Here is a 13357-nt window from a genome sequence, read left to right as displayed (position 1 = left end):
ACGGTCTCGAGTGGAGTTGTTCAGGAGAGTCAACGGTATCGACTCGTGTAGTCCCGGATCGGAGTATGCCCGAAATCCCGAGTACCAGAAGCCACACTACGTCCAGTCCCGTAGCTAGCACATCCGGGAGCAGTACGCAAAACATTGCCATCAGCAAGCCAGCCAGACAGCTACGCATGGCAGATCGAGCCCCGCAGAAACGTCACGGATAGTAAGCAAAAGGGTGAGGCTGGGGCGGAACGTTCGTTTACACTAGGCGTAGAAGCGTTTAGCCTTGACTGACCGCGCGGTCTGAGCAGAAAACCCAGTGGGAACATTCGGGACAGTGCAAGGATTAGGCGGTTGTTTTTTAAAAGGAGTAATCATTTATTTTGGCCACTATTTGATTAAGATATGACAATTGATACTCCAACATACAATATTTCCCGATCCAGTGCAATGGAAAAATTGTTGATGCAAGCTTATTGTTTGGGATGAGTGCACAAGGGCCCATAATAAATCACTTGAGGCACTTAGCTTAACACTGAAGGATCTTTGGCAAAATAAACAAGTCTATGGCAGCTTGATGATATTGTTGGCAGGCAATTTCAGACAGTCGTTGCCAGTAATTCCTCGTGAATTGCCTGCAGATGAATTGGATGCTTGCCTAAAAGCATCAGCTTTATGGAATAACGTAAAAAAGTTATCGCTAACCACTAATATGAGAGATCAACTTCAAAATGAATTCAAAATAAAATTGCAGCACAATTTTCCAAACCATTTTTAGCTGTTGGAAATGGGAAAGTCCGAGTTGAGGCGACATCTGGATTAATTACTCTAACCAACGACTTTTGCCGATTTGTAGACTCTCAATAAGCACTGTTTGAAAATGTTTTTCCAAACATTAGTGAGGATTATCAGAATTATGCTTGATTAGGTCAATGAGAAAATCTTGCCGCAAAGAATAATTTACACGCACTGAATTTCCCCATTCAATAAAAAATTGTTGTCGATTTGATGACATACAAATCCGTTCATTCCATAACAAATCCCGATGATATAGTGAATCATCCAATGGAGTTTTTAAACTCTCTGGATATACAAGAATATGCACCACATAACTTGCAAATCAATGTTGGTTATTATGATATGGCATATTTTAAATATACCGCGACAGGCGGCTGAGTGTACCAACGAGTAATCCTGGAGAGCGTGGCATTCTGTTTACCCTATCCTTGAAGTACAAAGTCAACAAGGCAATAGGACATCAAGAAAACCAGACCATCGGAGATACCGAAGGCCATAAGTGGCGATACCAAGGCCATCCAAGCTACCAATAAACCTACCACGAATCAGTAAATTCCGTGAACCACTCCGCGAGACAAGGGGGTCATAGTTAGAGCTCCATTTGATCATTTGATCATGTGGACCTTCTGCAACAATGCTTACCTTTTCTTCGTTGAATTTAGACATGTCTTAAAATTGTCAGAGTTCTTTTAGTTTCGACGTTGATAAAAAAATAAAACAGGTTTCGTTCAGCTGTAAGAGACCGTTATTTTTAGCTATTGATTCTTATTGGATAAGTCAGTGTGACTTTTTATTGATTGGCTACATATCTTCCGGCTCTTATTTTATGATCCATCAATGCTAAAATAGTCGAAATATAGCAAATTGGTTTCCATCCACCATGTTTTCATCGTTCGTTAGCTGAAAGCAGGTTTTGGTCTTTGAAGATCACCTTTTTCTTCTTTCACCATATGACTGAATTACGTATTCCTTATCTTTATTAATAAGCTTAGTGCCTTGCGTCAGGGGTTTATAAGTTCCTAGTCTTTGAAGTTCAATAGTCATTAAATGGGTATATAGACCAGTCTATAAGGTTAGAGAATTTTATGATTTGTTTTTTAATAAAACCTGTGATAATTACCAATTACCACTACTGGTATTTTAAAATCGTATGTAGATGAAAATAGCTTTTATATTTACTTGGTTACTGTTAGCAGATCTCTAGATTGAGATAAAATTAACCTTTATAGTAATAGATTCTGGATCTATAACAGCGGGACCTTTTTTTTAGAATGATGCCGTTGTGGCAGTCTTAACAAGTGTGCAGTGATCCACAGTTTTCACCCTTATGAGCTGTTGACAAACAATTTGTGAGTGCTCCTACCTTAATAATAGTCGACACGTTTTGGAGTCCATTTCTTAAAAATGGCTACCGCGCTAAAGTGATGTGATCCTAGGTGACAAATTTTGCAGTTCTCTTCCTTGTGAACTGACTAATGGTTGTTCGCTTATCGTCTCCAGCATGCAAGCGCACCACTCAATAAAAGTCAGTATACTCCCTAACGTTGGAGCTAGAGTCTGTTGGTCAAGTTGTTTCTGATAAAAAACCATAGGATCCCAGGATTTTGTTCAGATATAGAGGTTTTTAAGAGTACTCATTGATTTTTAGACAGTGTCTTTTAGGGCTCTTAGTTGGTGCCAGGAGCCGACTATAGTCTTACAGTGAACTATTTTTGCTATGGCAGGGAATACTAGTGTTTTACTGTTTTGGTACCTGGTATTTAATCGCAACCGGGTGTCGACATAGCCACCATGTGAAAAGGCTGCACGAAGCGAACTCTGTAAAATATGTAGCCGCTGAGTATACTGTGAAGCTCCTGTGAAGTCACCGGGTACTATGCTGAGGTAAGCTTCTAGTTGATATAGTGTTGAGCTCTATTCTAAGAAGTAGAACCGCAGAGTTATGAGTAGATTGATAACTGATTTATTCATAAATTGGTACATGCGTATATACTAATTTGAATTTAGAAGTAAAGTAAGATGTGTTCTAAAGTAACTTAGAAGAGAATGTGATTTTTGATACTGGTGCAGTAAGCGTAGTTGGCTCGGCTGATACTGCAACAATGTGCTGACTGCTCTGGCGGGCCAGCGAGACGTTAAGTCAACCGTTGGCATTGCGTATGAACGCTGAGATCTTTAAAACTACAGGAGGTAGAGGCGTGCAGATTCCTGGGTAGGGTGCCACGCCCACTCTTACGCCTAACATGCGGGAGCAAGAACAAAATTTTAAATGAAATACATTGTTAGTGATCGATACCTATCGGTTAAATCAAAAAATTGTGTCACGCCCTCTCTAACGCCCACAAGCCGCCCAAAAATGTGGCGGCCACAGTTTTCATGCTAGAAAACAAAAAATTGGGCGCCTGAAAAGAAGAAGACATTTCATGTGAATCGCATCGATCACTTCGAGAAAAAAAACATATAAGCACGAAGCATTCAAAATGCATGGATATAAATTTAAATCAACTCAATTCATAGACAAAGAGTGAATCGCCCTGAACAATTGGAGAAGACTTGTCTGTCTGCCAGCCACTAAAGAAGTCGCATACCTTTGGCATACTATAAGTATATATTTATTGTTTAAGTGAACATTCATGAACTGATTCATATATCATAAGATTCATGAATTTCACTCAATAAATGTATAATGTCTTAAAAAATTAAAAACTCTAAAAAGGGGGGTGCGCTGACGGGGAAAAAGGTCCAAAACAATGACATAACTTTCGACGGACAACCTTGATTGCATGCGACCAAGAGACAGTTAATCTTGTGGACTGACGACTGGCAAACTGTACGCTTTAATATTGTTTTCCTTGCACTTTTAATATTTATTCTAGTTATGTTGGAGACGAGAGAGGCTTATCAAGATCCCACAACGCAAATACGAAAAAATGTATGTACTTAACACTAAAATATTAAACAATGAAGACATACAAGAAATGTATATGGGTGAATAAAATCTTATAATTATAACTGATATATTGACTGAATCTGAATTTAAAATAGCTTTGCACCAAAATGTTATTGTAATATGCATAAAATATCCAATTATCAGAAATTCTGATAAAGGACGGAAACGTCTTCTTCACTGCATTGCGAACTGTATTTGTATTTGTATATGCTACTATACTTTTACAAGGAAAAACGCTATAGTCGAGTGCCTTGACTATTAGATATAAATATGTAAGCGGCAGGCAAAATTAAATGTTTTGGCCGTTTATGGTTTGATACATTTACACCTTACCTTTATGTGACGGTCTATTCTATTTGCAAAATTTAAATCAATCCGGGATCGAGGACTGACGCTGAAATTAAACTTTGATTTTGAGAGTGCTCGAGATAAGTGAAAAACTTTTTTAACAAAACGGCCAAATAAAAATAAGAATGAGGCATTTTTTAATTTTTCAAACATCAGTTGACAGAATTGACAGAATAAACTTGGAGCTGTCAACAGCCAATTCCGATCAATTGGCTGACTCAGCAATGAAGGGTTCCGGCTCTGTTTAATTCCTTCCTGGATTCGCAGGACTTTTGGCCATGTGTGTTCATTGCAATTTCTCGTTGAAATTCCCCATCTTTTTTCTGTTGAATGTTTTACTTTTGTGCCTCCGCGCATCAAGCCTTGCCCACGGTGGCGCTTGTGCTTGGAAAATTTACCCAGGGTTCATTTGATTCTACAAAAACTTTGGTGGCCATTTGATTTCGCAAGCCCACTTGTCAAACTATGAGTGCGAACTTTTGGGCAAAAACGGGTGCCGGAGGGTGTGCCCAAACGCAACACGTTCGCTACGAAATTTATGGCGAGAGGTGAATAAAATTTTGACTGAATGTAAGCTGCCGGTCCTAAGGCAAAAAACGAAAAATATTTTGAACATCGTTCTGAAAAGCTGGCAACTTCGGAAAAAGGGCAGTCGATTGTATATGTATGTATGCTGTGCCATGGTATCATGGTGTTGGTCTTTTACAATGCCTTTCGATTTGCTGAGAAGTTTTGTGATCGATTGATTATTGCAGATATACTGCCCAGAATAAAACTTACCGAAATAGATTTACAAACCGCTCTCGTCCGAAGGTAAATGAGTATCGAAATGAAACATTGTTGGAATTACATATATTTTTCATGATAATCACTAAATTTTTTTTTAAATTATGTTGTGTTGTTAGCCATACATTGCTGCTTTGCTATTTTCTGTTGCCTCAATTTATTGTATCTGTGCGTGCAAGCACAATTTAGTTCTGTTTTAATTTATAAGTATGTGTACTATTATTAAATTCATATTCGTCAAATGGTTGCAAGATGAAAATTGTACAGTTAGTTGCTCGAGCACTTACATTGAAAACATTTTAATTATTCTATATTGGTTGTTCAATTTGCTCCATACCATAACCTATTACAATTTATTTGTGTTTTCGTATTTATTTGTAACGAAGGCCCTTTAACAGACATTCGATAAAATAATTTACGCATGTTATTATAAAATATTTACAGTGGTAATACCTAACAGTAAAAACCAAAAAAATATTAATAATAATGTCTATTTAAAGCAAATCAAAAGCAAACAAACAAACAAGGAGGCTGTGGAATCGTTTTTATTATTTTTAGCACAATCCGTATTTTAACTTTAGCGGTTTTAATGATTAACTCTTTTGTTTGCCGTAGGCTCACATTAATGGATCAATTCGAACATTAAATGGTATCTTCTAACATTTTTAAACTACGTACCGGCAATGAACGAACGGTATATATTGCTGGTGTAAATATGACGTCACATCGATTCGAAATTGAGTGGATACTCTATGTTGTATTCTATTGTAAGTGCAGGCATTGTTGGAGCCAGCCTTTGTTTAATAAAAAGTCAAAAAGTTGTACATAGTTTGTTACGTAGATGTTGTTTAATGATTCAGGTGTTTCAGCTCGTTCGCACAGGCAGGAAACAAATGCAAACAATTAAATAACACAAATGAAAGTTTTCGAGATGAGAGCATGTTTTTTTTTAATTTCAATTATATTTCTGTCTATATGTCAGCTCGTAAAGTAAATATTCTGCAAATTTTGATTTGGCAGATTAATAAATGTCATTATCCAATATTTGACCCTAAAGCAAGTTTTCCGCCTCGACGCGTTCCTTAATGTCTTGTGTGTTTTTGCCATTATTAATTACAGCTTGATTTGACATCCTATTTGAAATCCTATAAAGCATTTCCATTGGACAGCTCGATTTAAGAACCTATTATCGTATATGGAGAACTTAATCTTAACAGGATTCGAAGCAACATTGCCGAAAAATCGTATGCTACAACTATATCTGACAACTATATCTTATAGCTCCCATAGCAACTATCGGAGAAAAAATTAAATAAAATTACATCTTCTGTGTTTTCTAGCATATAACCTTCTTAGCTTGGAAATATCATTTTTTAATTAGTTTTGAATTTCGAATTGAATTTTATCAAAATCGGAGGACTATATCATAAAGTTGTCATAGGAACGATCGGAAGATTGGTCGGAAAGTAATATATAGAACAAATTATAGCTTTTGTGCTTTTTAACATATAACTTTCTTAGCTTGGAAATAACATTTTTTAATAAGTTCTGAACTTCGAATTAAGTTTTATCAAAATCGGAGGACTATATCATATAGCTGTCATAGGAAAGATCGGCAAGCAAATTATTTACTAAAGGTGATTATTTCTTATAACTGCAAGGGTATACAAATATCGGCTTGCCGAAGTTAACTTCCTTTCTTGTTGTTTACAATTTTAATATTAAACTGCTTTTTATTTTTCTGCATTCGGGGGAGGCTTAACGCTATTTTGAAGCGTACGTTTGTTTGGCAATATTGCTTATAATCCTTAAAGGATCATGTTATCTGTACGATTTGCCACATCTAGTTGGGCATATACAATTCGATCAGCCCTAATCTACTTACATGTACAGCTCTCATTCGTTCTCATTCTCCTGGCTACTATACACTGATCGGAATAAGTATTTTAAAGGAACAAAAGTTAAATACACTCATAATTTGAACTTACTTCTTGTAAACTTTGGCATCAAAAGAAAGAAAATTTAAATGCCGTTTATATGGCGCATTACGTTTGTTAATCCATTTAGAACTCATTAAAATTTGTGTATAAATCTACTTTTTAAACTTTTTCCCTCATCTTATTTTTGTTTGAAGAAACGTTTCAAAATCGGGATAAAAGTTCAAAATGTAGATTTTCACAGAAGCTCGAAATTTTTTATAAGTAATGAATGGACTTAGAAAAGTATTACATTCTTTAAACGGCATTTAAATGACATATCCATTGATGCAAAAGTTTACAAGAAGTAAGTTCAAATTATGAGTATATTCAACTTTTGTTTCGTCAAAATACTTATGCCGACCAGTGTATTGCACATTTTCAGTCGGCTGTGTGCCTTGTGGTTGCTGCTGTTGGAGCTTTATGATTTCCTTTTTAATAGTATTTACACAATTTAAATTTTTTTTCAGTACAAGGCTAAATGTTGTATTTGGCCTTGTGCTTGCGTGCTTTGCCATTTGCTTAACAATTTATTTACAAATATAATAACATAATTATGAATAAGGGAATGGGTTAATCTTTTTGTTTTTTTTTTTTCCGATAACATATATTTTTCCCCGGTTGTGGTTCCTGGGCTACAAGTGTCCGCTTTTATGCTTTTGTTTTTCAATTAGTAACTTTGAATTGGTTAGAAATGTAAAACAGACTTTTTGGGTCGCAAAGCATTAAACGTGGTCAAAAAAGAATTTGAAATGAGCACTATAAGCTTACATAACTTATTCACGGCATTTATAAACGAAAATAAAATATTTTAATATTTTTTAAACATACTGTACACAAATATTGGTAAGTAAAATATTCTAGAACTTATTTAGACTTGTCAGTATTTTGGATAAGTGTCTGGCATACGAGAAAACACATTTATGTGTGCACAAAAACTGCGATTGGTTTAACATGATTTTTACATTTGAGTGCGCAGCTTTTACTGAGCTTAGCTAAGCAATTATTCTAGACTTTGTGTTATTTAGCTATTAACTTTTTTCGGCTTGCTTTAGATCAAACACTTAAATAGGAAATCTTTGTCGTCGTTCTCGCACTTCTTACAGCTGGCCAAGATGTTTACTTAGGTCAGAAAGAAGAGTCTGATGGAAGGGGCGGTATTAAGGACTGCTTGTCGCCAAATATAAGATTTTATATAAGATCTCTTACCTTACAATAACAGTGTTGAACATAAGGCAGGGTGCCAGCATCGACTTAAATATGTGCGTCAGGCGGTCGGCCGAGGAGGTCTTCCGACGGGAGATTGCTGCCATATTGTCGCCTGCAGGTAAATTGAATTAGAGCCAGAATTTGTTTTGTGTCAGAGAGGCATTGTCAATTAAGTACAGCATCACCGCTCTTGGTTTACACCACCCCGGATGACCTCCATTTCCCACTTTAATGTTAATAAGGTGCGGGGCATTTGCATAATTTAATTTAATTTAATTAAATTAATACGTCATATTTTTGTTATAAAAAAAGCATAAGGAGTTTGGGGCATCACCAAGAACACAAAAATGCGCAGTAGGGTAAGGCCCTTTTTGAATAAGATAAAAAACTTTGCAAAATTTTGAGAATCATACATTAGCAATGTTAAACCCAAGTCACCGTGTCAATTTTTTGTTCCGAAGACTATTGAAATAAGTATAACATTATTTTATCTTTACATGGTATATATACATAAATTATTTTAATAGATGATAAAACGAAAAAAACGGTTTTATTCCTAAAAAAAATTTAACATTATCCTCATGAAATCACTTTAAATCAAAATGTAAGCATACAGTGGACAATAGATTTCATAAAAAAAATAAATATAATATATGGGCATACGCCCATTTAAACATTTTCCCATTAGAAAAATTTTGACGTCAAATACACATTACTCGTAGAGTAAAAGGGTGTACTAGATTTTTCGGAGTGTGAGCAACATATATTCTTAATCAGGGACATAAGCCGTCAATCTAGCCATGCTCATGTGTGCGATTGTCCGTTTGCTTGTCCGCCCAACTGTCCGTCTGTGTAAAGGCTAGAAAGTTGATCATGCGGACTATTGAAGCTCTGGGACCTCGCAAGATTATTTCTGCAGACCGCTACTGCCTGTCTTGCGACCTTACTTTTTTATACGCTTGCAAAGGGTATAATGATTTCAGTCAGAAGTTTGCAACGCAGTGAAGAAGACTTTTCAACCACATAAAGTATATATATTCTTGATCAGCATCACTAGACAAGTCGATCAAGCTATGTCCGTCTGTCCGTCCGTTTCTACGCAAACTCAGTTTTCTCTCTCTCAGTTTTAAAGCTTTCGGGCTGCAAGTTTCCCAAAAGTCAACTTATTATTGCAGGTAGTATATAAGTCGGCACCAGCCGAAAAATAATATGAAAACTATATATATTTGGTGTTCTTTGACAAATGACCTCCTACGCTTGGAAATAACATTTAAATTAGTTCTGAATTTCGGATTAAATTTTATTAAAATCAGACGACTGTATCATAGAGCTGTCATAGGAACGACCGGAAAACTGGTGGGAAAATAATATGGATAAATTATATCTTTGGTGTTTTTTAACAAACAACCTCATACGAAATAACATTTTTTAATTAGTTCTAAATTAGTTCGAATTTAATTTTATCAAAATCGGACGACTAAATCATCTAGCTGTCATAGGAAAGATCGGAAAATGAGTGGGAAAATAACAGGAAAGAAATTATAGCTTCGGTGTTTTTTTGACATAATATCTTATTATATTGGGAATATCATTTTTTATATTTTTATAAATTTCGAATTAAATTTAATAATGAAATCATTATACCCTTATATGATTTCAGTCAAAAGTATGCAACGCAGTGCAGAAATAATTTTTTTTAATATCTCTGAAGTCAGCAACAAGCCTTAAAAATTTCACATGGTGTTACTAAACTTGATTATTTCTTATAGATGCAAGGGTATACAAACTTAGGCTTGCCCAAATTAACCCCATTTCATGTTTATTTTTAATATCACGGCAGGCAACATTCCTTAAAAATTAACTTCCTTTCTTATTTTTATCTTTTTTGTAATGAATTAAATTTTATTTTTGAATGTTTTTAAACTCTATAGCTGATGAAGAATACAACAAATAATAAAACCTAAAAAATAATGTAATATTTTTAAGAAAATTAAATTAAACTTTAAACATTCCAAAGTTATAAAATAATGAATGAGGGCAACTTTTTCGGAAAAGTGCCAAAAATGCCATAATGTTACCCTGTTATTCCATTTAAACTCATCATTTCTTAAAACCGTTCAAATTAAGTTTTATTTTGTCGTTGTGTAAAATAAAACTAGAAATAACGCTATAGTCGAGTGCCTCGATTATCAGATACCCGTTATTTAGCTTAAGGGAGCAACATGATAATGAACTGCTTATATATAAGCAGGAAAGCGATATTTAAGGGCGCCACCTACCGGCCTTTTCAGTAGATGTTATGTGGGCGGCAGACAGATATAAGCGTTTTGGCCACTTGTGGGCGTTAGAGTGGGCGTGGCACCTTTTTTTGGTGAGTCGATATGTATTCTTGAGACAAATACATCATAAAAATTGAGACGCTACAGATTTTTGCTGATTTTGGGCGTTTGAGTGGACGTGGCACCCCGCTGAAAAAAACTTTCGCTGCTTAGGAAGCCCAGGAATCTGCATGCCAAGTATTAATGTTCTAGCTCTTACAGTTTCCGAGATCTCAGCGTGCATACGGACGGACTGACAGACGGACAGGGCTAGATCGACTCGGGTAGTGATCCTGATCAAGATTATAAATACTTTATGGGGCCGCAAAGGCTTCCTTTTATCTGTTATATACTTTCTGACGAATCTAGTATACCGTTTTACTCTACCAGTAACGGGTATAAAAATAAAAATAATTTTTTCACAAGGAGGCCTCGAACCACTAACCCTCAAGACTATGCATTAAAAACGAATGGCTAGCCCTCTGAGTCGCGCATACATTTTTTCTGAGGGCAAAATGCTTAATTAAAGCTTTGACAAGAGCTTTAGGGATGACTATTTTTTATGGGTGTAAAATGATCTTGTTTGGATCCCAAATTCAGATAAAATCAATATAAAAATGTTATCATATTGATCCAACTATGTCCTTAAATTAAAACGAAAATAAATTTGAAAATGGAACGAAATTTACTAAGTTCATTTTTTTAGTTCGTCCCATTTTGCTTAAGAATTAAAAACATTCAGCGAATGTCCTTAATTCAAAAACAATGTTCTTGGTTTTTTCTCTCTGTGTAGAAGAAAGTAAAATAACATACAAATTTGTGTCATTGTGTCAACAAACTCTCGATTGGTAAAACGTGTGCCTAATGCATTTTCTTTGTAATCGTCTAAGCGTATTCCAATTTAAATTAAATAATTTAAAGGCTGAGTAACGGGCATATGACAGTCGAGACACTTGATTATAGAGTTCTCCTTGTTTAAATTTTGAACGCGCATTGACTTTTAATTAAGAGCCAATTTAACATAAAATCAGAAACCGATAGATGGATAATGATCAATTAATTAAAAAGGAACTTAAATCTTCAAAATTGTTAAATCATTAAATGTAGTAGTAGTAGGTAAAAAAATATATATATGTCTGGTAGTGGGTATAGTCGTAACAAAGTTTTAGTGCAATGTTTGGCTTAGTGACTTTACGAGCCAAAAGGAAAGGAAAAATAATTTTTAACATTTTTAATTATCCTTAACCTTTTTACTTCAAATCATAAGTAAACGTGTGTATTAAGATTTGGCTGTAAAGCAAGTTTGATTCCCACTAGTTTCTGAAGAACAAAAAAAACAGTTGTTCTTATTTTCTTATGTAAACCAATGCTGCAGAGTCGTGCTCTATGGTAAATAAAAAGGTAATTCAAATTACTAAAAATGCTGCCTATACTGAAATTTTCCAAGTATAATAGACTTGAAGTTATAGCAAAAAGCTTTTGCCTAAAACCACTTTTTGCCTATTTTGTCAAAGTTGTTTCAAACGAATTATTTTTTTTTAAATTTAAAATTATACGGACTTTGAGATTCCCAAAACTTTTTTTGTCATGACAATGGCGGCAGACACCCCGCTGAAACAAAATTGCCCGGCAAAGAAAGCCAAGAATTAACAACTACGTCGTACGGTTACCCGAAAAGAAAAAATGGATTTGTGCAGGCGGTCTACCGGAAGCCTGAAAGTTCAATACCCAAATTCTCAAGAAATTGCAGAGCAAGGACATCGAAACGCAGGGGCATAGCCAAAAAAGGATATCTACGAGCAGCAGATTCAAAATGTGTGACCATTTTAACGAGGTGAGATCCCGGCCAGTCTTCTAGCATCGAAAACTTTAAATCGATTTTCTAAAAAGTTTATTTTTTTAAGTCAGTAAACACTGTCCTTCAAAATCTAATTTGGCATCTAGTTTGAGCCAAAAAAACATTTTCCTTCGCCACACGAGATGTTCATGACCCCTGTAGGAGTTGTTTGTGTTTTTATATTTTTATAAGAGCCCGAGTAAATTAGTATCCTTTCACTCACCTTTCGAGACAAAGACGTAGATACTCGCCGGCTCCGTGTTGCTGGCCGAGCAGGTGTAGTTTCCGGAGTCGGTGATTTGCGGCTCCCGAATGATCAGGCGGCTCTGCGTCCGGGGTCCCGGGGTCGTCTCAATAGTTATGTCTCGCCGAGAGTCGACATAGTTGATCAGGCGATCGTTTTTCTGCCAGTATACATACTGTGGTGGTGTCGGGCTCTGTGCCAAGGAGGGTAAATGTAGATCAGTGGGAGTCTCTTTCAACTCACTTCCCGACTTACCTTTTCAATAATGCAAACTAAATTGATTGTTGAGCTCATGTCTACATGAAGCTCGCCGGAGCCCAGAATGAATGCCTCCGGCACAACCACTTGAAGGTTCACAAAGTGGGAAATGATGCCAGTCGGCGTGGAGACCTATGTGTTGGTTTTTGTTTTTATGAAAGTAAGTGCAGGTTAAACCAACGGAACCAAAAAGCCAGAGATTGAAAAGAGCAAATGTGGCTAATAAGTGCGATTGGTATTCGTAATGAACTCAAATGTTACTTTGAGCAAGAATCAGCCCCTTTCAGCCAGTGCAAAAATTGTTGCACCCATTGAAATGCACATCAAACCATTTCAAGTTCGCACGTAAAAATGAAACAAAAACGAATAGATTCTACGTAAGGGGAGCATTTCCCCCACGTCTCGACCCGGAGTTGTTCTCCAAAATTTCAGACAGACAGACGTTGCAACTGCATATTCTCTGGTCTTGCTGCCGCAACGGAGTAGGCAAATAATCAATTTGGCATATTTGCATGAAGCTCTCGCTTGGTGCTCAGCTTCCTAGTAAAAGATTCGGTGTCCTGAGTCCACAGCCTGAGGACGGTAGACCGGAGTCCGGAGAGTCAGCATCCGGACTCTAAGTCTGACTGGTTTTTTGGCATGCGG

At 36.1% G+C, this 13357-nt stretch overlaps 1 protein-coding gene and 1 long non-coding RNA gene across 9 annotated transcripts in view; both read right to left on the bottom strand.

The window, feature by feature from the left end:
- The window catches only part of LOC127011020 (uncharacterized), a 49114-nt gene extending 44794 nt beyond the window's left edge, over positions 1-4320 (bottom strand). Inside the window, exon 1 of the long non-coding RNA XR_007764026.1 lies at positions 4070-4320. This is a non-coding gene — a long non-coding RNA (uncharacterized LOC127011020). The remainder of the gene's footprint in view (positions 1-4069) is intronic.
- Positions 4321-4919: 599 nt separating this feature from the next.
- The window catches only part of LOC108026473 (zwei Ig domain protein zig-8), a 98715-nt gene continuing 90277 nt past the window's right edge, over positions 4920-13357 (bottom strand). For all 8 annotated transcript variants that reach the window (XM_017097415.3, XM_017097418.3, XM_017097416.3 and 5 more), the window contains 4 exons: positions 12710-12844; positions 12434-12647; positions 8056-8167; positions 4920-7988 (listed from right to left, as the gene is read on the bottom strand). In XM_017097415.3, coding sequence (XP_016952904.1) covers positions 7970-7988; positions 8056-8167; positions 12434-12647; positions 12710-12844 — 480 coding nt within the window. In that variant the 3' untranslated portion in view covers positions 4920-7969. The remainder of the gene's footprint in view (positions 7989-8055; positions 8168-12433; positions 12648-12709; positions 12845-13357) is intronic.

The sequence above is a fragment of the Drosophila biarmipes genome, chromosome 2R (genome assembly GCF_025231255.1).
Source record: "Drosophila biarmipes strain raj3 chromosome 2R, RU_DBia_V1.1, whole genome shotgun sequence".
Taxonomy (NCBI): Eukaryota; Metazoa; Arthropoda; class Insecta; order Diptera; family Drosophilidae; genus Drosophila; species Drosophila biarmipes.
This window is presented reverse-complemented; position numbering and strand designations above follow the sequence as displayed.